Source organism: Balaenoptera musculus, chromosome 13, assembly GCF_009873245.2.
Source record: "Balaenoptera musculus isolate JJ_BM4_2016_0621 chromosome 13, mBalMus1.pri.v3, whole genome shotgun sequence".
Classification (NCBI taxonomy): Eukaryota; Metazoa; Chordata; class Mammalia; order Artiodactyla; family Balaenopteridae; genus Balaenoptera; species Balaenoptera musculus.
This window is the reverse complement of record NC_045797.1, coordinates 26,692,908-26,718,671: the sequence shown is the minus strand read 5'-3', so window position 1 is coordinate 26,718,671 and position 25,764 is coordinate 26,692,908. Positions and strand designations below refer to the sequence as shown.

The window sequence follows — 25,764 nt, the reverse complement described above, 5'->3', positions numbered from 1 at the left end:
TGATTTGTGTCCACCTAGAGGGGTGGGATAGGGAGGGTGGGAGGGAGACGTAAGAGGGAGGAGATATGGGGATATATGTATATGTATACCTGATTCACTTTGTTTTAAAGCAGAAACTAACACACCATTGTAAAGCAATTATACTCCAATAAAGATGTTAAAAAAAAAAAAAGAGACTGAGCAGATTCCAAGGGCCAGGTTGACCAGATGGCAAAATCTAAAAGCCAAGGGAGGTGAAAGTGGACAACATTCCTTTCCTTCTCCAGGCAGAAGCAAGGAAGATTCCACTAATCCTGGGGTCCCCAAAGTGTGGTCCACAGCAGCATCACCATCATGTTACAAATGCAAATTCTAGGGCCCAAACCTAAACCTGCTGAAACAGGTGTGGTAGAGCCTCCAGGTGATCCTGAAGCAATGGTTTGAGAACCACTGCACTAAACCACAGAAGTATTTGCATTTATAAAGGAACTGAGAGGCTTGGGGTGGCAGGGTAGGTTGAGAGATGCACTGGCTCCCCAGACGTCTGGGGTATGCTCAGTGAGAGGCAAGGAAGACAAGACAAGCCCCTCCTAGATGGGGGCCAGCTCTAACTGAACTTCCCACATCGATCCTGTCTCTCTGTCTGATCATGTGCGAAATTAACCTCAGCTGATGCTGAAACTCTCAATTTCCAAACCAAAACATTCTCAAGAGCAAACGCTGGGCAATGACAGGGCTCTCTCACTAAGAGGATCCCCAATGCAAAGTGCCAACTCCCTTGAGCAGAGATCAAGTATTTTAATGTGGAAATAGGGTTTCTAGATAGATACTCAGCAAGTTCTGTTCTGTTGGGAAGTTGATCAGAGACAAAGTTTACAATAGGGTTAAACAAATTCCCAGCACCTTCTTCCTGGTACTCTAGTCAAAATGATCTTTAGTACAGTAGTTTTTAATCCAAAAAAAGGAAGTTGCAGAAGCTGTGCAAAGAGATAAGGCCAATCATCAGAGATGGGGGGAGGGGTTGGAAAAAGTAAAATGGTTTCCCCTCATCCAGCCCTGATCACTGCTTTCTTTCCAACTGCACTACCAACAGGGGAAGGCAGAAAAAAAAAAAAGAGAGAGACAGTGAAGAGGCATTAAATAATGTGTTGCCCAATACAGTAGCTACTAGCCATCTGTGGCTATTTCAATTAATTAGAATTATAAAAAATTTAAAAGTCCCTTCCTCAGTCACACTAGCCATATTTCAGGTGCTCAATACTACACGTAGCTAGTGGCTGCCTCACTAGACAGGGCAGATATCAAATGGTTCCACCACCGTGAACAGTTCTATTGGACAGTTCTGAGTTAGAAGAACCTACAGCTCTTCAAAAGAGGGTAAAAGGAGACCATCTGCTTCCTTAAAAGGAAGACTATATCCTTTTCTGTTAGCTGATGACCTAAGGATAAGATACTGGGAGAAACAGCTAACACCTTCCTGCCATAAAAAGGCTCAAAGGGCATCATTTTATGAAGGTTGAAAAGTTTCCTCTTCCTTATTGGTCTGAGAATCTGTTCACTCCCCTTCCCACAGGAAACACCTTAAAAAACCTAAAGTGGCTGCTATTACCATTTGTAATTCACTGCTCTCGTGTGAAAGTTCATGTGGCAGAAGACAGACTCTGTCCAGGGACCCACACTGCCCAGGTTCACAGATCTTCAAAAACTTTTGCAAGTTTTGAGCTTGGTGATTTGGTCTTGGTTTTAACTAAATTTTATTTTTTAAATCCATTTGTTTCCCTATAGTTAATTAAAAGACTGATACTTAATATTATAAAAAAGAAAGAAAGAAAAAGGAAAAGATAGGGAAAAAAGCATCAGTAATTCCACCATTAAAATAGCAACAATGAATTTCCTTCCAATCTTTTTACCAAGTGTTTTCTGCTGCTTTTAGGACAATAGCATTCTTTCCCTTTCTTAGGATGGAATAAGCACCTATATTTTCTAGTTTTCTTTGTTTCATTTTTATATACCATTTTTTTCCATTTATTTGAAGGATTCTTAATATCACAGTAGATTCATAGTTTCTTCCAGATGGGTCTCATAGATTCTTTTGGACTAACACATTTTGTTTCTGTATATTGGAGCCACGTGACAACCTCAATGCAGCTCAAATCCCACTGTCCCAGAGACTCAGCCTCCCGTGTCCAACCCCAGCATTAAAACAAGGAAAATAGGTTTACCCTGAGGGTAGTAGGGACCCTGGACCACCATGTTGCCTAGTTCCAGGAAGCACCCATGGACTACATAATGTGGCCTAAAAAGTGGAGCCTCCTAGAGTTGGACAAACACAGACTCCTGTCATATGGATCTGACTTTGTGTCTTGCCTCTGGCCCCTCACACCCCTGTAATCTAAGGCCAAGTCACTCAATCTTTCAAAGCCCAATTCCACATCTAGAAAATGGAGATAGTAGGAGCACCCAGCCTTAGGGCTAGTGTGAGGATAAAATTAGGAAATCTATACAAAGCGCTTTCACTCAGCCTGACTCCTGTCAGCTCTTCCTCCTGATGGTTGCTCATCCACTTCAACACAACATGTATTACTTTCTGTGGGCTGATATGTGTGTTTGGTGGTCCAGTTGGACTTGAAGTCCTGGAGGGGGAGGACCAGGACTTTGATTCCCAGCAAGGATCAGTGGCCCAGTGTCCAGTAGATGCTCAACACATGTTTGGACACTATCATGACAGCAACTCCATCCTTGCTCATTCTCTTCTAGCTATTACTGAGACGACTCTTACTTGGATTTCACATTTCTTCTCCATCCACTCTTTTTATTGTATGTGCCGAGTACAAAATGTGACTCTAGAGGTCACAGAGATATGGGGATGACTAAGCATGATTTGGGGCCAGTGTGGAAGCACACGGAGCCCACTGCAGTGCCAGGTAGAACAGACACCCAGAAGCTGGATTTTAGTGTTTTCTCAACAGGCTCCCATTCCTGTGTGTAAAACCTCTCCTGTTTCAGAAGGCAAAAAAAAGAGAGAGCAAATAACCAAAAAGGCAAAGAGGCAGGTCCCATTTCATGCAACGCTATGCTAACAACTGTGAGTCAGAGGGCTACAGAATGACCACCGTGGCAGGTGGCAGTGTCAAACCACAACCGTGTATTCTACTGACTTGCTATTCAATGACACCACTAACCATAGGTGTCCAGGTATATTGGCCCAGCCTCCTGGCAGTAGGCTTTCCTCAATAACCAGTGCATGCAAGCACACCTCAAATGAGATGGAAAAATCAAAATCCCTCCCACTAAAGCCCATCCAGACCCTGGGGCCTTGTGCACACACTCCCTGCCCTCTGGCCATGTGCACCTCTCCTGATAGAGGCCCCCCACCTAGCCTCCAGGCATGGAGGGGGATCACCCAGCAAAGAGAGGACAGGGAATCTGAGCTTCAGTCAAGGTCTCCTCCCTCCAGACCACAGAGAAGGAGCAGTATCTGCTCCTGTGGGGCCCAGAGCCCCAGTGGCCACCCCAAGAGATGGGTCATACCTGGGTGCCACTGCCTCGCATGATGTCCTCGGGAATAGCGTAGATCTGGTTCTCCATCTCAACCTTCTGGAGTCCATTGTCTGTTACTTTCACCCAAAGCACACGGAAGTTGGTCCCTCCAAGGTCCAGAGCCAGGAATTCTCCATGTTCTGCAGAGAGAAGGACCACTATTAGTTTGGGAAAGACAAGGTGTAACTGTTTCACAGAGACCAAAACTTAAAACCCAAGAATCCTGCCATAAACACTGGTCATCTCTGGGTGATGAGGTGGCCAGCGGGTCTTTTTTCTACACACCTTTATGTATTGTCTGATTCTTTTTCTTAATGCTAAACACTTCTATATTACTTTCAGAATTCACATAAAGAATCAGACAGTTTCACATCCAGTGATAGGGTGCCCACCCCCTCACAAGAGCTATTTCCCAAGGGCTTTCAGCCAAGTCCCCATCAAGCTCACAGGGCCCAGCAAGCCCTGCATCAGGAGAGCAGGCCTCAGGTTTTTGGGGGTTTTTTTTTGTTTTTTTTAATTAATTCATTCATTTCTGGCTGTGTTGGGTCTTTGTTGCTGCGCACAGGCTTTCTCTAGTTGCATCGAGCTGGGGCTACTCTTCGTTGCAGTGTGTGGGCTTCTCATTGCGGTGGCTTCCCTTGTTGCGGAGCACGGGCTCTAGAGTGAAGGCTCAGTAGTCGTGGTGCACGGGCTTAGCTGCTCCGTGGCATGTGGGATCTCCCTGGACCAGAGCTCAAACCCGTGGCCCCTGCATTGGCAGGCGGATTCTTAACCACTGCGCCATCAGGGAAGTCCCCCAGGCCTCAGTGTTGTTCTTCATGGCCCCAGGACACCCAGCACGCTGCTACAAGCTTGTGGCCCCCTGGGCCTTTTGCCAAATTGTGATCCCTGAACAAAATGTACTCTTTAATGTTTGTATACAGTGACAGCAACATCTCTCGGCAGGATGAGGGTCACATGATGGAGTGGAATGGGATCCAGCTGGCTATAAATTAAGAGGCCTAGCAAATAAGTCAAGCAGGTGCCCCCACCAATAAAAGATCCCAGGTGCTGAGTTAAGAGTATATAAGACAAGAGTCAGGCCACTCAGACAAGCCACAAGGCTGGGGCAGAGGGAGGAGAGGGAGACTCCACAGACACAAGTGGGTCAGGATCTTCAGGTGTCACCAGGAAAGCACAGTCCAGTCTCTCCAGGAAATAAGCAGTGCAGAACAGGAAACATCCAGATTCCAGACGATAATACCGGCTACAGGGACACGTGCCATTGTACAGCACAGAATGGAAGTGCTGAAGAGGCTCGGAGGCCAGAGCCAGGGCCGGGGCCCAGCGGGGCAGGCAAGGACGGGGGAACAAGGCGGGCTTGTCCCCTCAGCAGCCTCCTCAACCAGTCCTGCTCCATCAGTCTTCCAATGTCCTGCCGCACACCTTCTTGAAGGGTACATGATTATTTCCGGGGGGATTCACTTGTTGGCATGTTTGTCAACACTCGGCCCCTTTCCTGATGGGAGACTTGCCACTGAAGTAAGGGAGAATGGATCAGAGGGTCAGGGAAGTGCTCTGACTAAATGAAACAAGGATTTATTCTGACCCACTTCTTCTCAGCAGCAATAACTGTTTGGCCCTGAGAAAAGCTACATCTGCCCGGCTCCCTGAGGGCACTTACCCACACAGCCCCTACCGTCCAGAGGGGCAACTTGGGGTGGGCATCATTCACCCGACATTCCGTGGGGACTTGCCCCCACACAACCGTGGCTTGCTGGTAACAATATACAGAGACTGGCTCTGAAGCCCACATTACCTGCATCAGAACCCCAGCCACTTTTTGGCCGTGGCAAATTCCTGAGCCTCTGAGCCTCAGCTGCCTCATCTCTAGAGCAGGAACATCATACCTCATGTGGTTGAGGTGAGGGGCAGAGCAGATAATGTGCCTCAAGTACCCAGCACAGTGCCAAGAACTCAGGACACACTAAATAAGTACTAGAAACTTTCCATCCAGGTTCTCGGCAAACACTGCCTGACACCCACACTTAAAAGTCTCCCAGGCCCAGTATTAGGACTGTCTCTCAGACTGAAAAAAGTAAAAGCAACATTCAGAGGGGAGACTGAAGAAACCTGTCCAAGGAAAGCCATTGAAATCTTCTCCAGTGACTTTAGCATTCCTCCTCAGGGGTACTAATTTTCCATCCCTTCCCTGGCATCTGGAGGTCCCCCCAGCCCTCTAGCTACAGTCACTAGATAGCTTGGGTAACCTCAACCCCATCTTGGGAGACTGCGCCTCTTGTGGCCATGGATGACTTTTCCAGGCACTTCAGTTCCGAGCCTCCCCTGGTAGTGGGACGTCAGCCAGTTTGCAGGGAAAACTATGTGTGGTTGTCATGGGGGATGAAAAGGAAAATCAAAGATGAACTGCCTACATCAGCACTCTGCCCCAGGACACATGAATCTGCTGAGTCGGCAACCGTGGGGGATTGAGGCTGCCGAGGCTGCCCCTGGTTGGTCATGATTCAAGGCCAGCCCAGCTGGATTCACTGGAGAGGACAGCTCCATCAAGAATGGTGGTTTTGCAGTATTTGCTGATGGACTGAAGGGAAACCACAAATAATACAGTGCTGCTGAGAATTCCGTCCCCAGGAAGAAATGTCATTCTTTTCAGACTCCACCAGATCAGACATTCCTCTGCATCCCTCCTCCCTGATGCTCCCTCCACAAACACACATGATCACAGCTACCATAGCCAAGACTTTATTCCTTCCAGGGTCTAATATCTCTGAGGCAGGCCCAGCATCATGACTCCTGGAGCTAAATCCTAAGGTGACCCCTTGGGACAGTGGATGGACCCCTCCCCTAGTGCCTGCCTCTACACCACCCATGAGAGGCCCTCACACAGAGAAGCAACAAGCTTTGCTTTGAATTCCAGCTCAGCTGCTTCACTACCTGTATGGCTTCTCTGAGCATGTCACCTCAGCTGCAGAACAGGGCTCATAATGCTGACTTTCCCAGGGGTCATGAGCTTACATGAAATACAGAACACATTATGTGAATATATAGGTACACCGTAAGCCATCAATAAACAGCTGCTGCTGTCACTGTTATTACTCCTTTGATTATGTAGCTCCTCTCCTAGTTCTCCTCAGCCCCTCCAATCCCTACCTACACCTATCCTACTCCTGGCCCAGGTCCTACCTACACTGTCAACCTTCCGGGACATCCCAGAAGCCCAGAGCAGAGAGTGTGTGATGTGGTGTGAAGGAGGATGGCATCTATGGGCCTGGGACAGTCAGACTGGATGGGCAGGAGTGAGGCTCTGGGGTAGGAGAACATGTCTACAGCAGGTTTCTTAAGTACACAGCCACAGGGCAGACAAGCCAGTAAGGTCCAGTGAGATCATTCTGCTGAATGAGTATACTTGGTATTTGAGGCAATGTATTAAGAAAACATCTCATATTGCATCTGCTTACTGATGGTTCATTTATTAAACAAAATATTTGAGGAGACCATAAGACCAGAGGTAAGATTTCTTTTATTGTTAAGCATGCTGTTATGTCTAGAAAACAATTTTAATACCTGATTTTTAAAATGTTCAAACAGTACAAAAGTGGAAAAAATGAAAAGCAAACATCTCTTCTCTTCTCCATACCCCAAAAGTAACCATTATTAACGTTTCTTGAGTGTCCTTAGATACATTTATATTATAAAAACAGGGAAGACCATTAACTGACACATTCTAAGAAAAGAGTTTGAATTGCTGGTTCTAAGGATTTATGTTTTTGATTACCAAAGATATTAGCAAATTAACTTCCTAAAAATTCTCTCCAAATTCCACATAAACCAACAGGTGGGTGTCACTGTCACCAGTGTCCTATGTTATGTACAATTAATCTTTGCCAACCTCATAGGTTAAAGTGGCAGCTCATTTTTTAAACTTGGTTTCTTTCCTTGGTGTAGGTTAGACATTTTGAATTATTGACTGGCATTGTGAATTCTTTCTTCTGTGAATTTTCTGCTCACATGTTTTGTCTTTTAAAAATATATATTCATTATTTTCTTAATAACATAAAAGAGCTCTTTGTATATTAATGAAACCATTTTGTTGGTTGTATATCTGCAATTATTTTTCTCCAGTTGGATATTTGTCTTCACTGCCCTTTCTAAATCTCTCCAGTTACTTCTAAATGTTGTCACCACCACTGCTAAAATAAAAGAAGCAAGGTTTCACCATAGGTTTATTTAAAAGATCAAATTCATCTTATACTTTCTTATGTGACTTTTTGAAAAAAATGAAGCCCAGAACCCTGTCTTCATCTCTCTTGTCTCTGGGACACAGTTCAGACTTTCCCACTTGCATCTGATTATTGTGGCAATAAAACAATGGAAAGACAGAGGCAGGTGTGGAGGAGGTTTAGTTAATTTAAGGTCCACCATGTAGATATTTTTAAAAGAAGAGAAATTTGTTGTGTGATATTCATAAACATTATCTCATTAATCCTCAACAACCCTATTGGACATCATGATCCCAATTTCCAGATAAGAAAACTAAGGCTCAGGCCAAGTAACTGAAAACAAGATTTAAATCCAGGTCTAGCTCTCTAGCAAAGTTTTCTACTGCAGTGAGCAAGAAGGCTGTTCATGAGAAAGTTGTAAATCCTCAAATAAGGAATTCTTCATTATTGGGACTTCCCTGGTGGTCCAGTGGTTAGGGCTCCGCGTTTTCACTGCTGAGGACCCGGGTTCAGCGCCTGGTTGGGGAACTAAAATCCTGCAAGCCGCGTGGTGTGGCCAAAAAAAAAAGGAATTCTTCATTATCGATGCCAAGAGCATAAAACCCAGAGGTTGCCACAGGCTCTAAGCTGGCCTGGGTGGCAAAGGAAGTGACACTGTGGTTCAGAAGCTGAGTCACTTAGTTAAGATCATACAGGGGTAAACAACTGCTGGATTTGACCCCAAGTCCATCTGACCCTAGCACCCATGCCAGTCCCTATGCACCTCGCCCATATCTCTTGTGGTGCTGGTTCCTGGAAGCTGAGGGTTACCTGACGCAGAATCTAGGATGGAAGCAAATAAGCCATAAAGTGATGAAAAAGAAAGCAAAGATGCCCTAATCTTTATCAGTAACTTGGCCCATCCCTCTGGGCCAAATGCTCTCAAACTTGAGTGGGAGGTGGCAGACACACATCCACTGGCAAGAAGTGACACACCCTTCTCCCCAAAGGAACCCAGGACCTACTAAGGCTTTTTGAGGCAGGTTTTCTTGGTAGCCGCAAATTGGTGCCATCTCATACAATTATACCAAACCTCCATTCCCACCTTACTGGACACTCTCCAATCTCTCTCTGATGAAGGTTCTCCTAATTAAGAACGGCCCCCTCCAAAAGCAGACAAAAGAAGGGGTAACAACCCTCTATCGAAAGGAAATAAGGGGGCTTCCCTGGTGGCGCAATGGTTAAGAATCTGCCTGCCAATGCAGGGGACACAGCTTCGAGCCCTGGTCCAGGAAGATCCCAAATGCCACAGAGCAACTAAGCCTGTGCACCACAACTACTGAGCCTGCGCTCTAGAGCCCGTAAGCCACAGCTACTGAGCCCACAAGCCACAACTACTGAAGCCCACGCACTGCAACGAACAGTAGCACGTGCTCACCCCAAATAGAGAAAGCCCGCACACAGCAACGAAGACCCAAAACAGCCAAAAATAAAATAAATAAATTAAACAAAAAAAAAAGGAAATAAGGACTCATAGTTAAGAGGAACTGGCAATAGGGGTATTAGGTCTTGCCACCCTTCATCGAATTGCCCAATGGTTAAGATTCAAGTTGCTGGGCTTCCCTGGTGGCGCAGTGGTTGAGAATCTGCGTGCCAATACAGGGGATGCGGGTTTGACCCCTGGTCCAGGAAGATCCCACATGCCGCAGAGCAACTAAGCCCGTACATCACAACTACTGAGCCCACACTCTAGAGCCCGCAAGCCACAACTACTGAGCCCGCGTGCCCAGAGCCCGTGCTCCGCAACAAGAGAAGGCACTGCAACGAGAAGCCCGCACACTGCAACGAACAGTAGCCCCCGCTCGCCACAACTAGAGAAAAGCCTGCGCACAGCAACGAAGACCCAACGCGGCCATAAATAAATAAATAAATAAATTTATTTTAAAAAAAAAAAGATTCAAGTTGTTCCCTCTGGCAGAGTTTGTTTGCTGACTCATTTCCCATCCTGGACTACCATTCTGCTCACTCTCAGTGAGGTTCTTATCAAATACATAAAGTCAGCGAGATAAAGGGGTTTCAATTTCTCCTGGGAACTCACCTGTCCCAGGGAAAGGCTGAAGAGGACTAAAATGGCATCTAAGTAACCACCTGAACATGATAGTCACTGTCATCTCGGTTGACGGGATATCACTAATGTATTTGAGCAGGCCATAACTCCAGCATTCTTCAAGTCACCCACTCACAATGTCCATGCAATTTGTGAGGGGTGAGCGCCAGATGAATTTCCCAACAGTCTATTTTCAATCACTAGGTATTTGCCACTAATTAAAATAGATCACCACCTGTTCCTCCCATCAGGAGCTCAGAGCAGTGTGCCAACCAGCGCACAAAGGATGACTTGTGAACAGAAAAGGTCTGTTTTTGTTTTGCATTTTTAAGCAGCAGTGCCCTTTTGTCGAAGGCAACTGTGTTCAGAAGTGGCAGAGCACTGCCTTGTTAAGGCTAGAGCCAGAGCCCAGTCCCTCACCCCGGGCAGGGCTTCTTCAGGTGATCGAATGGACTTCTTTGGAAGCCTCCTATAAACAAGTAGCTTTGATGCAGCGTTCCCAGAGCTCTGAGGATCCTTGAAGGTGCCATAGTGCCTGCTAGCACTCCACAACAGACGGCTAAGAATGTATGGCATGGACTCCAATTGAGAGGACAACTAAAAATCTCCAGGTCTTGAGTAGGTAATCCAGCAAAACTAACTTTGCCAGACACAGGTTTCAAGGCACGTATTTCCCAAGTACCTGGAAACACCACAGTCACTAACACCTCTGGCAGCCTCTTTTTAAGTTCCAAGATTTCAGATACTCCATTATAGTACAACAACAAGATGTTGAATGCAAAATGTAGAAACAGAGAAACATAAAGCTGCTTCAATTGAAGGGAGGGGCCTGGAGCACATACCACTTTGTAAGTGCCCCCCAAAACTCCCAAAACACCATCAGAAAGCACCACCCTGCTGCTTTTATACTCAGGAAATGTTTCTTAAGCTCAAAATATGTGCCACTCACAGAGAAATGTTATACTAGCTCCACAGATGTGAAACCACTCTTCAAAGGATTAAAATATGATTATCTTTCACTACTGTGTAGGCGTTGAGTGTGTTAAGATTTTCAGGCAGGCCGACATGGGTTCAAATCCCATTTTAACATGTATTAGCCATATAAATTCAGGTAAATTATTAGAAATTTGATACTCAGATTTCATCATCTGTTAAAAGGGGACAGTAATAACCTCCTGTCTAGCCAGCACCTCCCCATCACTCGCCAGGACACAGAGACACAGACACACAGACACACAGTTTTTGGTCAAGAATCAATGCAATGAATGCGTAAGGTGTTTGGCACAATTCCTGGTGTATGTAAAATGTTTAATAAACTCCAGTTACCACTATATGGAGGCTATTTATCAATACAATCTTCATTTTATATTGTAGGCACCATATAAATCCACTTATTAATTTGCATGTACATGAGCTATTGATCTATGTCTCCACTATATAGCTGTTGATACAGTCCTGAGCAACCAAGATAAGGGCTCCTTTCAGGTTAAAGGGCTCCTTTACCAGCCTCCATGCACTCTATCACCAGCCTAGTCTCTCTTTATCGTATCATGTGCTTGCATTATATGACCTAGTATCATTTCATTTATGATGATAAATGATATCCTTATGTCCCCAGGATAATTTGCACTCTTCAAAGATGGGGCACAAGGCTGCTCAGCACATTGCTGCCCCACAGAGGACCAGCCTCAGAGGGGACTCTATTGAATGAACTGAACAGCTAGGCCTGAGTTACAAATAGAAGAATGAATGCATTGTGCTAGCAGTGTTGGGGGCCTCTAGTGATACGCCTAAGGGCCCAGGCTTTGGAACACAGATGGCTGGGTTCAAATCCCAATGCTTCTACTTGCTCATTATGTGACTTTGGGCAAGTTGCTTAATCTCTCTAAATCTAGTTTCTTTTTCTCTAAAACAGGGTTTATGGTGTCTACCATTGGGTCACTGTGAGAATTAATGAGATAGCTCAAATACAGTGCTTAGCATAGTACCTGGCATTTATAAGCCTACATTTTAAAATTATCATGATCATCACCATCATCATTCCCTGCTCTCGAGGGAATTAAGTCTAGCTAGAGGGTAGAGATACATTCACCTGTAAAAAATAATTCACAATTCAGGGAAGTGGGGAAGTATCAAAAGATCAATACAGCAAAGGCTTCATCTCACTCTGCCTTAAGACATGCTTATATCTAAACAATCTTGCCAAGACAATGAGGGCAATAAAGATACTACAAAGATAATTTATTTCTAAATTGGAAAGCTGGAAAAAAAAAAACTTGTTAAAAATGTAAATTATTTATAAAATAAATAAATAAATTGGAATGCTGGAATATTTGTAGGTTTTTAGTTGGGTCTACTTGAGCTTCTTATTATAATGGTACAAAGTCAATCCATATTTATGGTCAATTTTAAAAGATAATAATCTGATTTGCTCCAGAAACTTTTGTTCAGCAACATGAGCCAATGTAAAGCATGAATCTTATGGCCTTGGAGTCAAGACTACCTACGCTTAAAGTCCAACTCTGCCACTAACTGTACACAGGTGACCTTGGCAATCTCTTTTAGCCTCAGTTGCCTTATTTTTAAATTGGAAATGTCTCTCTTGTAGAGTTTGCATGGAGAGTAAAACAGATTGCTTACATAAACAGATATCATGGGTGCTCATTAAATGATATCAACTATTCCTGCATTTCCTCTTAAGATGGAACTGTCCTCTGAAAGCCAGATGCCTTGTGATGTGTGTAGTGGGCCCCCTGACAGGGCTGTGATTGGGGCTGGTACTGCAATCACATGTATAGCCCAGCGTAGGTTAGGGCTGCCTACAGAGAGGTCAAGATGGTGAGATTCCTGACAGATACAATAAAACACTTTCTCTATTCAACACTGCCAAAAACAAAAAGGGTGGAGGGAGTCACAGACAATAATTATTGGGGCAAGTGGAACTCTCATACAGCATTGGTGGGAGTATAAAATAGCTCAACCACTTTGGAAACCAAAGTTCAAACCACTTTGGTCTGGGAGTTTCTTATAAATTAAACACATCCCAAACCCTATGACCCAGAAATTCCACTCCTAGTTGTTTACTCAAGAAAAGGAAGAAAACAAAAACATATGTCCACAAAGAAGCTTGTGCAAGAATGTTTATAGTAGCTTTCATCAAAAACTGGAAACAGGGCTTCCCTGGTGGCACAGTGGTTGAGAATCTGCCTGCCAATGCAGGGGACACGGGTTCGAGCCCTGGTCTGGGAACATCCCACATGCCGCGGAGCAACTAGGCCCGTGAGCCACAGCTACTGAGCCTGCGTGTCTGGAGCCTGTGCTCCGCAACAAGAGAGGCCGCGATAGTGAGAGGCCCGCGCACCGCGATGAAGAGTGGCCCCCGCTCGCCACAACTAGAGAAAGCCCTCGCACAGAAACGAAGACCCAACACAGCCAAAAATAAATAAATAAATAAATAAATAAATAAATAGTAAAAATAAAGGAATTCCTTTTAAAAAAAAAGTAAAATAAATACCCTTCTTTAAAAAAAAAACAAAAAACTGGAAACAGCCCAGGTGTCCATAGAATTCATGTCATATAGGATTCCAATCACACCACAGAATCAGCAACCAAAAAGGAACTACTGATGTACACAACATGGATAAAGCCCACATTTTGATGGGTAAATGAAGCCTTGCATAAAGAGTAAATACTATATGATTGTATATGTGGGAAGTTCTAGAACAGGCAAAACAAATACATGTGGAAAATTTAAAACAGTGATTACTTCTGGGGGTTGGGGACAGGGACTGCCTGGGAAGGTGCAGCAGGGAGCTTCCTGGGCTGATAATGTTTTCTATCTTGATAGGGGTTGTATTAAACAGGTGTATGTATTTGTCAACTCATCAGATGATATTTAAGATTTGCATCTCGTACAAAATTTTACATCAAAAGAAAAAAGAGCAAATATTGAACTCTGGTTAATAATGGGCCTGCTGAAGTTCTGGGGTTGAAATGAACTGATTTCTGCAATTTACTTTGCAACGCCTCAAATAAAACAAGAGGGACTGATGGGAGGAAGGATAGAGGAGTGTGATAAAGCAAATCTAGTTAAAATATCAATGTAGACTCTAGGTAGTCTGTATATGGATGTTCATTATACAATTCTTTCAACTTTTTAAAACTGTCTTAGAGAAAAAAACAAATAAGGAACATTTTTTATACACATACCAGCTGACACCAAATTCAGTCACCTAAGTAAGATATTCTTGGACCATTTACATTTTCATTTTTATCTGTGCCAACTATGTTTCTTTGCACTGAATGGTCCACACAGTCTACGAAGCACAGATATTTTAAAATCAGCCCCCACAGGGTTCTGACTGTTGACATTCCCTTCCTTCTCACAGAGAACTCAAACCATAATTTGGAAGTTCATATTTCATGTGTGTAATGGAAGCCTCCATCATAAACGAATGGCCTGAAACTTCCTAAAGTCTCTCCCACATTCTCTACCAGGTCTTTGATTACCATTAAATAGCTGAGACCTGATTTATGAAAGCTGGAGCCTGGTCCTTGCTCCAAAATGCAGGGAGGGCCTCCAACAATGGGGATGAACCCTCACACCTGCTCCCTCCAAACAAAAGGACCTGGGAGATTCACTCACCCTCTCTCAGTAAAATCGGTGCTGGCCATGGTGGCTGCATAGGACTGGGTTTACAACACACATGGGAAGGTTACATAACCGATTCCCCCTTAATTCTCAGAGAGCCAACCCTCTGATGTTTCTTCTTTTTACAAATGAGAAAATGGAGGAATACGGCATAAATGAACTGCTCTAAAGCAAACAGCTTGAATTCAAACCCTTTTAAACCTAGAATTCTGATCTTCACCCCTCAACACACACTGCCCTGAAACCACCTCTCACCCCTGGCAAGAAATAGCCAATTTTACAAAGGTCTGACCAGGACAAAACTGGGTAAGGAGCATTTAAAACAGTGGCTTTCACACTGCAAGCTGAAAAAAAATTAGTGAGCCCTGACTAGAGACAGTTTTAAAGTATAGAAGATAATAGATCTGGGGCTTCCCTCGTGGCGCAGTGGTTAAGAATCCGCCTGCCAATGCAGGGGACACAGGTTCGAGCCCTCGTGCGGGAAGATCCCACAAGCTGCTGAGCAACTAAGCCCGTGCACCACAACTACTGAGCCTGTGCTCTGTAGCCCGCGAGCCGCAACTACTGAGCCCACATGCCACAACTACTGAAGCCCACACGCCTAGAGCCCGTGCTCCACAAGAGAAGCCACTGCAACGAGAAGCGGGCACACCGCAACGAAGAGTAACCTCCACTTGCCGCAACGAGAGAAAGCCTGCGCGCAGCAACGAAGACCCAACGCAGCCAAGAATGAATGAATGAATGAATTTTTTTAAAAAAGAAGATAATAGATCTGTCACATTCAAGAATAAACATTAGTTCCTGAAACTTATTTTGGTTGTATATCAACATTCATATGTACGTGTTTCTTGCTGTGAGTATGTAGTCCAAAAAAGTTAGAGAGCCACTGACTAAGTCCCTTTAGAGCAGAGGTTTAGATCTAAGGTTTAATTTCCCAGATATGAAAAAGTAACACTGGAAAGGGCTGAGCAGGGTTCTGAGGAAGGCTAGCCTGGAGCAGGCACCACTTGAGCAAGGCCTCTAGCCTTCTGTAGAAGAGAAGCACAGTCACCAACAGCAGCAACAGTGCCGGGACTGCGGCCTTGGCCAGCAAGCAGATGCACCAGCCAAGCCTCACAGGCTGTGTGACCACGTCCAGGGGAAAGGCAGTGGTCCCTGCACATAACTGCTCTCTCATTTCTCCCCTCAGCACTTTACTGGGGTGCCAATAAAAAGAAGAATGTTCATTTTTGACAGGCTTTATCTAGTGAAGAGTCACTGGTCCTCATTGCCACATTCCATAACTCACAGCCCAACTAATGAAATATAAAACTCAAAGCCTTGATGTTGACCACTTTCAATTATACTCCCTCATGTTCCCCTCCCAGTTCCATTTTCTTTCTCTCTCTCCAGAAGCAACCCCTATCATTTATCTGGTACACATTTTCCAGTTTATATCCTAACAATTTTAGGATATGTGTGTGTCCATGAGCAACATATAGCATTACTTGGAGAGGTTTTTTTAAAATAACATTCAACTACTATGAGGTACATACATGTCCTTCTGCAATTTTCCATTCTTTGTTTTTTAAATGTATCCATATTTATACATGGTCATTTTTGTAACATGCTATATTGTATCCCATCACATGCACAGTCTATAAACTGTTCCCAATATGCTGTCATTATAAGCGGCACTGCCATGAACATTCTTAGACGTGTCTCCTTGAGTTCGTATGGGAATCTGTTCAAGGTATAGTTGGAAGTAGAATTGCTAGTTGTCATATACATATATTTTCAACTTAACTAGTCACTGCCAACCTCACACTCCGGGTGAACCACTACCAATAGCTCAATACATATCCTTGAGACTTTACACACCTGTACACACACATATACATATATGTGTATATATATATTCTGTAAAATCACACACATGATTTTACAGAATATGAATTTAGATAAATCTATCTCATGCTTTATGATGTGTTGCAGAGGACTGTTTTCTGCATTAACTGACCAGTGCCCAACTGATGGACATTAAAGGGTTTTCCCCTCATTACAGTAAGTCAAGGAACTTTGTGCATAAATACACTGACACACTAGCTCCAGGACATGTGTAGAACAGACCAGGACTGCTGGATCCACCTCTTATTTTTACAAAGGAGGAAAGGCTGAGTCCCACAGAGCTGGGATGAGGAGCTGGCCCACAGACCCCCCAGCAAATGAGGAATGAAAGGGCTGGGGACCCCATTTCCTACAGTCTGGTCTCTAGTACTCTAGGGGGCACCTGCTCTGCTTAAGTAAATAAAACATCCCAAAACACAGTATTCCTTTCACACAGTGTCTCCATTTACACTGTAGAATCTGAGGTTATAAAGAGGTACTCTGGGTATCACAAAAGTCATGTAAAATCTCCCTGCTTCTGTGTGGAAAGAAGGTCAGGCAGACAAGTCTTGCACCAGACCCTCCCACCCCAAGAAGCCTACAGGAGTCAGCCTCTGGCTCCTGTCCTCAGTCCAGGCAACTCAAATGCATAGAAGCCAAAATCATGCCTGCTGCTCCACTGTGGGTAGAGGTGGGACAAAGACAGGCTCCAAGGACTCTGGCCTGAGGTCAGGGAAAAAGACTCAATGATCACACAATACAGCAACGGATGCAAACTCTAAGAGGCAGTGGGAGGTCTCCATGATCCAATCTCAGGAAAGCAATGAGAATAGAAAAAGTTGGCCCCATACCTAGTTCTCCCCAACAAACTTATTCACCTGCCTGTAATCCAGGCCAGACATCCACCCCCAAACCCATTTCAAAAAATTTCCACTGAGCGTATGCGTGCTCTGGTGCTGAGTGTACAGAGGCTCACACGTGCACATACACACATGATGTATCAAGTGCAGTCTTGATGCCTGGCCTTTGGCATATATGAGTTTGAATCCTGACTCAGCTTCTCATTAGCTATATGACCTTAGGCAAGTTATCTGACCATCCAGGCTCCCAACTCCTCACCTTTAAAAAAAAAAAAAAAAAAGTACTTAAAATTTGTACCTACCCTATAGGGTTTTGTGAAAAGTAAATAAGTTACTACATGTAGGTGTTCAGAAAAGCTGTTAGCCCATAATATACATTTCGAAAATATTTAGGATACTTGCTTAGTGCTAGTGCCTGAAATAAAGACAAGGTCCCTGGTCTTAAGGAGCTAGTAAATTTATCAGAATGTCAAATAAAAACAATAAAAGTAGGTGTGGCTGCCAGTCAGAGGGAGTGGTAGGTATAGTAAATGTGCCATTCTAGAGGGCACATGAGGGATATCCGAGAATTGGAGGAGGCCTCTCACCTCAAGAAGCTCTTTGAAGGGCTGAGACACACACACTCAGAACAATCCTGAACAAGGTCACACCCTCAACGTTGGGTTCCAAGGCTTTAGCAAACACATACTTATTTTAGAAATTGTAGAAAGGTACAAAATCTTGTTAGACGAACCAGGTCCCCAAAGGCTCTCAAGCAAGTAAGCCTCAGGGACACAGATGTGATGGAAACACTGAAGGCATGTGGTGCAAACAAACAAGCCCTGTCCTGTGCCTTTCCCCGCCCCCACCTCTCCAGGGTTTCTCTGCAGATGCAGATGCTTCACCAGCAACCAGCCAGCATTTTGGCCTTCTGTCCTCCCTCCGGTTCTCAGACTCTGTGCTTCCTGGTTCCTCCATCACCCTGGCAGCTGCCCCCTGGGCTCTTTCTCTCAACCTCTATATATAGGTAGCCATCCCACACCCTTCACCCCTCGTGGCCCCAGAGGTACCTCATCTCTAAAATGGAGGGTTGTCATGAGGATTAAATGAAACAAACTGTGTGAAAGTGCTGGCACAACTTAATTCCGTTCCCTTCTCTGAGGATGTTGCCACCCCTGGGCAGCTGGGCTCAACACCCTGGCATCACCTTTGAATCCTCTCTGGTCTCTGCCCACTACATTCCACCAGGGCCATGCCCTATGCTCTACCATCCACCTATCACCACCCCCCTCCCCCACTCCGCATAAACTGCTGATGATGTGCATTACCAAGACAGTTCTGCTCACACCCCTCAAAAACTTTCAGTTACTCCCCAATGCCTATTACTGAAGAAAGACTCAGTGTTTCAGGTGTGCATGCAAGGCCTTCTGAATCTAGCCCCAACCCACCTTCCAACTTCAGTCTCCACCATGTCCCTTTCTCCAGTTTAATTAAATCACTTGCCGGGTGGTGCATCATGAAATAGACTCTGTATCCAAATAAGGGGATAACACAAAGCTTGACAGGTTCTAATTGCACAGTTTCAGAGCCTTTAATACCTTAATATGTACCATGTCTCTCTCACATTCTTCCAAGTTTATTTGGACTTCTAGCAGTCTTTATTCATGGAGTTCAAAACACAGTCTAGAACAATCTATACCACACTGTTTCTCCAACAAGTCTGTGGAATGTGCCAGTTAGGTGGGCCCGAGAGTGACTGACATGGCCTATGGCCGTGACCATATTAGGCACGTTTGTTGTTCATCACTTTCATTGTGTGCAATCTCAGTGAAGCTGTAAAATCCCAAACTGAGCCAAACAGCCTTTCTCAGCACATGGATGGGAAACAAATGGCTGACAGCAGTACCCCGACAGGGCTGACAAAGATTTACTTCTCCCTTGACTGCCAGGACTTCCATTCAAATCCCTCCATGCTTAAGTTAACAAGGGTTGGCTTCTGAGGCTTGAAACCAAAGAACCTTCACTGTTGTATATAGTTCTTTGGGTCCCTAAGTAAAGTTACCCAAATCTCTCCCAGGCAATGGAGCACCCAGAGCCTTCCCCCGGGGGTATAGTACCTGTCCCATCTGGAGTAGACCTCACAAAGGTAGGCAGCATTTTTACTGAAGCAGTGGGGTGGGTGGTAGCTCCAAGCCCTTTCTCCATCTCCTTGCGGAACCGCTTAGCAATCTCCAGAAGGGTCTCATCAGAAAGACGCATGTGGTAGAGATACTGGTCAACCTGAAAGAGAGGAAAATGAGAGTAGCAACCTATATGTTAAATGAATTATGGTATGCATCTACATCATGGAACGCCACTCAGCTCCTCAAAAGGATAAAATCTGTTATCTACGGAAGGTTATTATTAAAGACCATTTAACCAGACTCTATGACAGGACTTTGTATTTAAAAAAAAAAAAAAAAAACTAAACTAAAAATTTAAATTAAATTTTATTTCTGGAGAATGTTAAAGACCAGGGGAAAGGCCAATTAGGGAAAAGAAGAGTTCTTTTCAGAAAGGTTGAGTTTAAATGCCTACGACAACATCCCTGGAGCTGGGGTTCATTACTGGCCCACATCTCTGGTCCTCCCCCACACTCATAAGGCCAGTCATGCCAACCTTATTACCCCTCACCACAGGCCAAGCAGCCATAGCCTCTTGCCTGGACTAATAAAATCCCCGATTCTACAATACTTTTACCTCTTCTATCCATTTTCCATCCCCAGACAGACTACTATTCCCCTGCTTAAAACCTTTCAGTGACTCCCCGTTGGCACCAAACCCTAAATCCTTCCAAGGCCCTACCTATATAGCCAGGCCTCTCCCACTCCCCATCTTACTGTGTGCCTCTGCACTCCTTGTGCAGATCAGCCTTGGTTCAGTCCCCCAACTCACCCAACTTGCCCTTCCCTGCCTAGAAGACTGTTCATGCAGGTCCCACAGCTCCTCACCCTGCTCTTCATCTGCGGATCCCTTATCAATCCTTCGGGCCTCTCTGCACGGAGGCCTTCTCTACTCTCCCTAATAAAACAGTCAAGTGCCTTCTCTACTCTGCCGAATAAAACAATCAGGCTTCACTGTTTTTTCTGCAAACTCAGACTTTTCCCTTCACAACACCATCCCCAATTTGGAAATACATATTTATTAGTGTCCAAATCATAAGCACCAAGGGCAAGAAGAACCATGACTATTTGTTCACGCTTGCATCCCTGGAGCCTAGCACACTTCCTGACACATTAACAGAGGCTCGATACACGTGGTAAAGCAACCTCCCCCATCCTCAGAGGCAGAGGCAGCTCTCCCTAGTCATTTCATTTATCTTGATTCCAACATAAATTTACAAGAACTTTTCCCAGATTTAACACCAGGAGAAGGAAAAACAACAGGAGTCCCCCTCAGACAGTCTGCTTCTTGAAAGCTCTCATCTGCCCTGGCTATGGATATTCCCAATTTTCTCCTATCAGGAAAAGGTCTGATAGAAATCCATCCAAGAAGGCACACAAGTTTCCACAATATCCCTGTTCTCAGCAGCAGTGTCCAGGACAGGTAAGGCTGCTGGCCACAAAGGGTAGGCGTAGAATCAGGACCCTTGGACCAGGCCATAGCTGTGCCCTCAAGGTATGAGGGTGGTGGTCCTAGTACTCCCAGCCTCATCAGCAGACTGGGGGACCAGAAGAGACCCTGGTCTTCCCAGCTTCAAAACTCCAGGATTCCCAAGGGCAAAGCTTGGCCGATGACCACTACCACTGCTCGTCATGCAGGGTTTTAAATTTGCAGAAATGAGGATTTCCCCAAATTCCCTTGCTGCCAGCTTTTATTAAAGATCCACAGCAGACATCTAACTCCATTGGTCTAAACCAGGACGACTCCAACCATCCATTCTGTTTTCTGATTTCAGGCCCCTGGCACCTCGATTGCCTTGAGCCCACTGTCTGCCTCAGCCTCCTAGGGCTGTGGGCCACCAGCCCCCACCCCAAGCTGGGTCACTGATCTGGGCTTCCTACAATCCTGGGGAGCCAGGGTGCTCCTGAGGAGGCTGGCCTCCCCCACAATGACATTTGAGGCTCCCAGGAGGAAAAAGCATACAGCCTCAGACAAGTTCCCTCCCTATTGGTGCAGTGGGAGACAAATCGCTGGAGACTCTGAGCCCAAGGCAACTTAAATCACCCCAGAGGCCTCCTGTTCCAGACCCAATGACGCCTGGGCTGGCCCAGGAACACTACATTATGGCTTACGCATCTCAGTGCTAGCATACAAAGTCCCAGCCACCAGACCAGAGGCCAGTGCCAAGCCACGTCCAGGTACAGCCTGAGATGCCCTCAGAGGCAATAGTAATAACAGCAAACCCTTCAGCAAAACCTGTTTTCAAGGTTTTATACCCATTAACTCATTTAATCCTTATAACAGCCCTGTGAGGTAGGTAGTGTTATCTCCTCCATTCTACCAAAAGGCAAAGGCAACATGCCCAAAATCACACAGGTGCAAAAAGCTAAGCCAGGACTGGACAGGGCAGCCCAGCTCATCTGTGCTGTTGCCTGCTCTGCTTGATGAATGCCCCTCTCTGCTGAACAGCAGGGTCTATACAGGCCAAATGGCACTACAGCACATTCAGGCTGGCCATGTCCACTAAAAGGCCATCTTCTACTCCAGTCATCCCACCACACAGATATGAAGGGCAAACAGCGGAGGGCATGGCCCATGGGGCTGCCCTGGCAGATCAGAAGGCAGCAGACATATCTCTGGACATTATCATGAGTTTGACACATGACTAAGTTGGAGCTCCCACATTACTACTTTCCCAAAGAGAAGAGAGGTCCAGAGGCCTCACTGCCACCCACCCCCACCTCCATGGATGGCTCTGGATGTTGCAAAGGAAGCAAGAGAGTTCCTGTGTGGGAAAGCAAAGCCTGTACTGCCCTGTTAAGAGGCTACACTGTCACTTCTTGGAGTGTGAGGTCACATGCACAAAAGAGCAAATGTGGAATGGCCATAATTCTACACCGGCCATGCTTTATTTAACTTTGATGTTTAAACTGCTACAAGGCTTGTTGGAAATCCAGTCTTAACTCTCAAAGAACCTAACAAGTTAAACAGTCAGACTTTACTCAAATCATGTTGCCCTTTACCCAAGAGATTATAATCATCTTTCAGTGTTCAGTGACAGATGAAAACGATGATGATGATGATTGTTACAGTAGCTAAACATTTACCAAGCATTTCTTACCTGCCAGAAACCATCCTATGGGTTTACTGACTTGACTTCCATTGTTCTTTTGTAATACTTCTACATCCCTGTTTTACAGGTCACTTGGTGAGGGGCAGAACTAGGATTCAAACTGAGGTGTCCGGCTCTAAAGCCAGGCCCTTAGGACCACCACTGTCGCCTTTCCTGTGGACCCTCTTAGTGCAGGAGGGCACTCTCTGCCCTGTTGTTTCTTGGATGACCTCAGTGCTTTGATTTCCTCTCCATCAGATGAGACTAAGAGAAAGGATATGGGACAGCTATGAAAAATGCAACTATAGCACCTTGGCCCAAACTTCTTCTCTTTGGGCCATGATGATGGGCATGATGATGTATCCACCCTGAGTTTCTTAGGGCCACTCAGGAAGGGATGATTAATCACCTGATGTTACAGCTTCTTAAACACACCACTGAGGCCCACCTAGCCTTGGTCAGCACTGCTGTGTTGAGTGAAGGGTAGCCAATGGAAGCAGAAGTCAGAAACAAGAAGCAGTCTCCATACAAAGACCTTTTTCCTGGATTGGGAAGGAAGGAAATGCATTTGGCATAATCCTGCCAACTTTCACTCACAGTGCAGCCAGAGGGAGGGAGCACAAGGAAGGCGCAAAGTCATGGGAGAATGTCATTAATGTTACCAAATGTAAACAGCATAGTAAGACTATGGCTAAAAAATACTAACTCTTAGAAGGGATCTTGGGGTAATGTGACTTCAAAATCCCACTGAACATAGCATTTGAGTTTATCTAGTTTGTCCCTCTTACCCCAATAGTCATCAGGCCTAGGTTTGAATGCTTCCAAGCATGACAGGCTCACCACTTCTCAAAGTTGGTTAGCTTCTACAGTTGGTCAGCTCTAGTTATTAGAAAGCTTTTCCTCAATCTGAGATAAATCTACTTTCTGATAATTTCCATCTATTCTCTATTCTGCCACTTGGGGTAATAGTTCCCAAACTTGGCTGCACGTTAGAATGACACATTAAGAATTCCAAAGATCTATTCCAGACTAATCAAACTGACACCTTTAGGTCTGTCTGGGTGCTCAAACATCTCCCCCTCTCCTTTGGCTGGTATCCACCATGTCAATAATGTAATAATGATGGGCTATGTTCTGGTCAACACTGCTCAAGGTCATTTTTACCACTTTCTGCCTGGGATCTTTGAAAGTCATTACTTAAGACATTAGGCTAAAGTGTGAAATAACCCTGTGTTGATTCTGGGTGCTGGCAGTTGGAGAGACAAACCCTGTACTTGTTGGAAACAAATTTCAGTTGTTGGAAACTATCAAAGTAGAAACATTCAAGCCAACCCTTATTTAGTAGCTGGTTGTGGTGAAGTACAGGCTGTGGCATCAGAAAAATCAGTGTTCAAATCCTGGCTCTAGCATTTGTACAGGTGTCTGAGTCCCAGTTTCCTCCCTCTAAAATGGGAGAACTAGGGCTCACAACAGAGTCACTGGCATAAATGAGGTGATGTATGTAAAGCTCTCCATCTATCTAACCTTTCATTCCACCTGTTTTCCTCTTCTTCTCCCAGACTCATCTCTGCCAAGTGGCACCCTCAGAGGATCAAGGACATTTCTTAACCCTATTTCATCATATTGGGGGTTAGCAAAACAGGGGCTGGTTCCCCAAATTGCTCCTTCTCTTTCTGCGGTGGGTGTGTGGCCTATCACACTGGGCTGCTCCTCTTTAAATCTCTATCAGGAATAAAGAAGGAAAGGAGGGGGCATTCCAGGCTGGGGAAACAGAGGCAGGCCAGAAGCAAAGCCTGGCTGAGGTATGGGAAGGCCACTTGCCTACCCAGAGACAAGGGACTAAAGACAGATAGTAGTTTTAGATACATCTATTTAGCAATCTTCAGATTAGAACTTCCTCATTGGGCAATTCTGGTCAATTTCTTTCTTCCCATAACATACCAGTCCATGCCTGCCTCCTCTACAGAACTGTGGTACGTACAGGCAAGAGAAGTTCTAAAGAGAAACTGAAAACAAGCAGGACCCTTTGGGGCCTTCCCAGGTACAAAAGCCTTTCCGAGTCCTGGTTCATGTTTGTAGGAAAAAGGCTTCAGCCTCCTAGACTTTCGCAGAGTTCTAAAGGGCAGATTCAAACAGTTACTAACTAGGGAAGGGAGGGAATGCAGAAACAAAGGAGGAGCAGTCAAGAAACAATAGTGCAGCGATAAAGCAGAGTCCTGGTTCCTCCTCAAGGGATACACATGACAATTACCTCTGAGTTCTTCTGCAAGAACTAAGGCCCCCATCCAGATGGAGGATGGGAACTTCAGGCTCAGCACAAGATTCCTGGAGCACCGCCCAGTTACCTCACCACCAACCAATCAGAAGAAAGTCACACACCTTGCAGCCCTCACCCCAAAATTTGCCTATAAAAACTCTTCCCTGAAAACAATCAAGGGAGTTCAAGTCTTTTAAGCACAAGCCACCCGTTCTCCCTGCATGGCCCTTGCAACAAACCTTTCTCTGCTCCAAACTCCAACATTTCGGTGTATTTGGCCACACCATTTGTCGGGCACATGAACTTATGTTCAACAACAAAATTAACCCCATACTATTTATGAAATAAGATAACACCCCAAACGGAAAGCCCATCTCCTTAAGTGCCCACAGTTTCCTCCAGACTAGCACTAAAGAGGGGAAACTGTGTCATAGCAATGAGGCAAGGAATGGAGGAAGCAGAAGATCACACTTGTAGAGGCTCCACTTCAAAGTGTGCAGTGGCTCAGGTGTGGCAGACACAGCCCCAGCCTGGTATGAGGAAGCCCAGAAAGGAAAGCCTGGAGGTGAGAGCCAGAAAGGAACCTCAGAGAAACTGAGGTCAAGGTAACAGCCTTGACTAAGGTCACAGAGTTGACACTAGAATCTGGATCACCCAGATCCCTTACTCTATTGTCAGAAACAATAAACGATAATCCTACCCCCAAGCATCCCCAAGGGCCTATATCATCTTGCAGGCCAATTTCAGTTGAATGGCTAGTGACCTTCCCTGGATTGTGAGGACACCCTATGTGGTCCAGTGGGAAAATGGTCCTGATCAAACTACTTACATCCAGAAAAGAACAATATTCCAACGTTGAGACTTTGTTATATAAAGTGCTATAAATCCTACCTTGAATACCTTAAGAGGTCTCAAAGGAAAGTGTAGAAGAAACCTTAAATTTCAACATCTAAATCTGTAAGATTCCTATCATACAACCCCTGAATCGCTGACCCCAGATTCTCTCATTTTATAGCCTATGTTGAAAACCAATTACACGCAAAGCACTATAGTATACAGGAACATAATTTAA

The 25,764-nt window shown here is 45.1% G+C and overlaps 1 protein-coding gene across 3 annotated transcripts in view; it reads right to left on the bottom strand.

Moving 5' to 3' along the window:
* HK2 (hexokinase 2) overlaps positions 1-25,764 on the bottom strand; it is a 61,246-nt gene that overhangs the window by 22,172 nt on the left and 13,310 nt on the right. For all 3 annotated transcript variants that reach the window (XM_036873254.1, XM_036873252.1, XM_036873253.1), the window contains exons 2-3: positions 19,299-19,461; positions 3,511-3,659 (exon numbers count right to left, since the gene is read on the bottom strand). In XM_036873254.1, the coding sequence (XP_036729149.1) occupies positions 3,511-3,659; positions 19,299-19,461 (312 nt within the window). The remainder of the gene's footprint in view (positions 1-3,510; positions 3,660-19,298; positions 19,462-25,764) is intronic.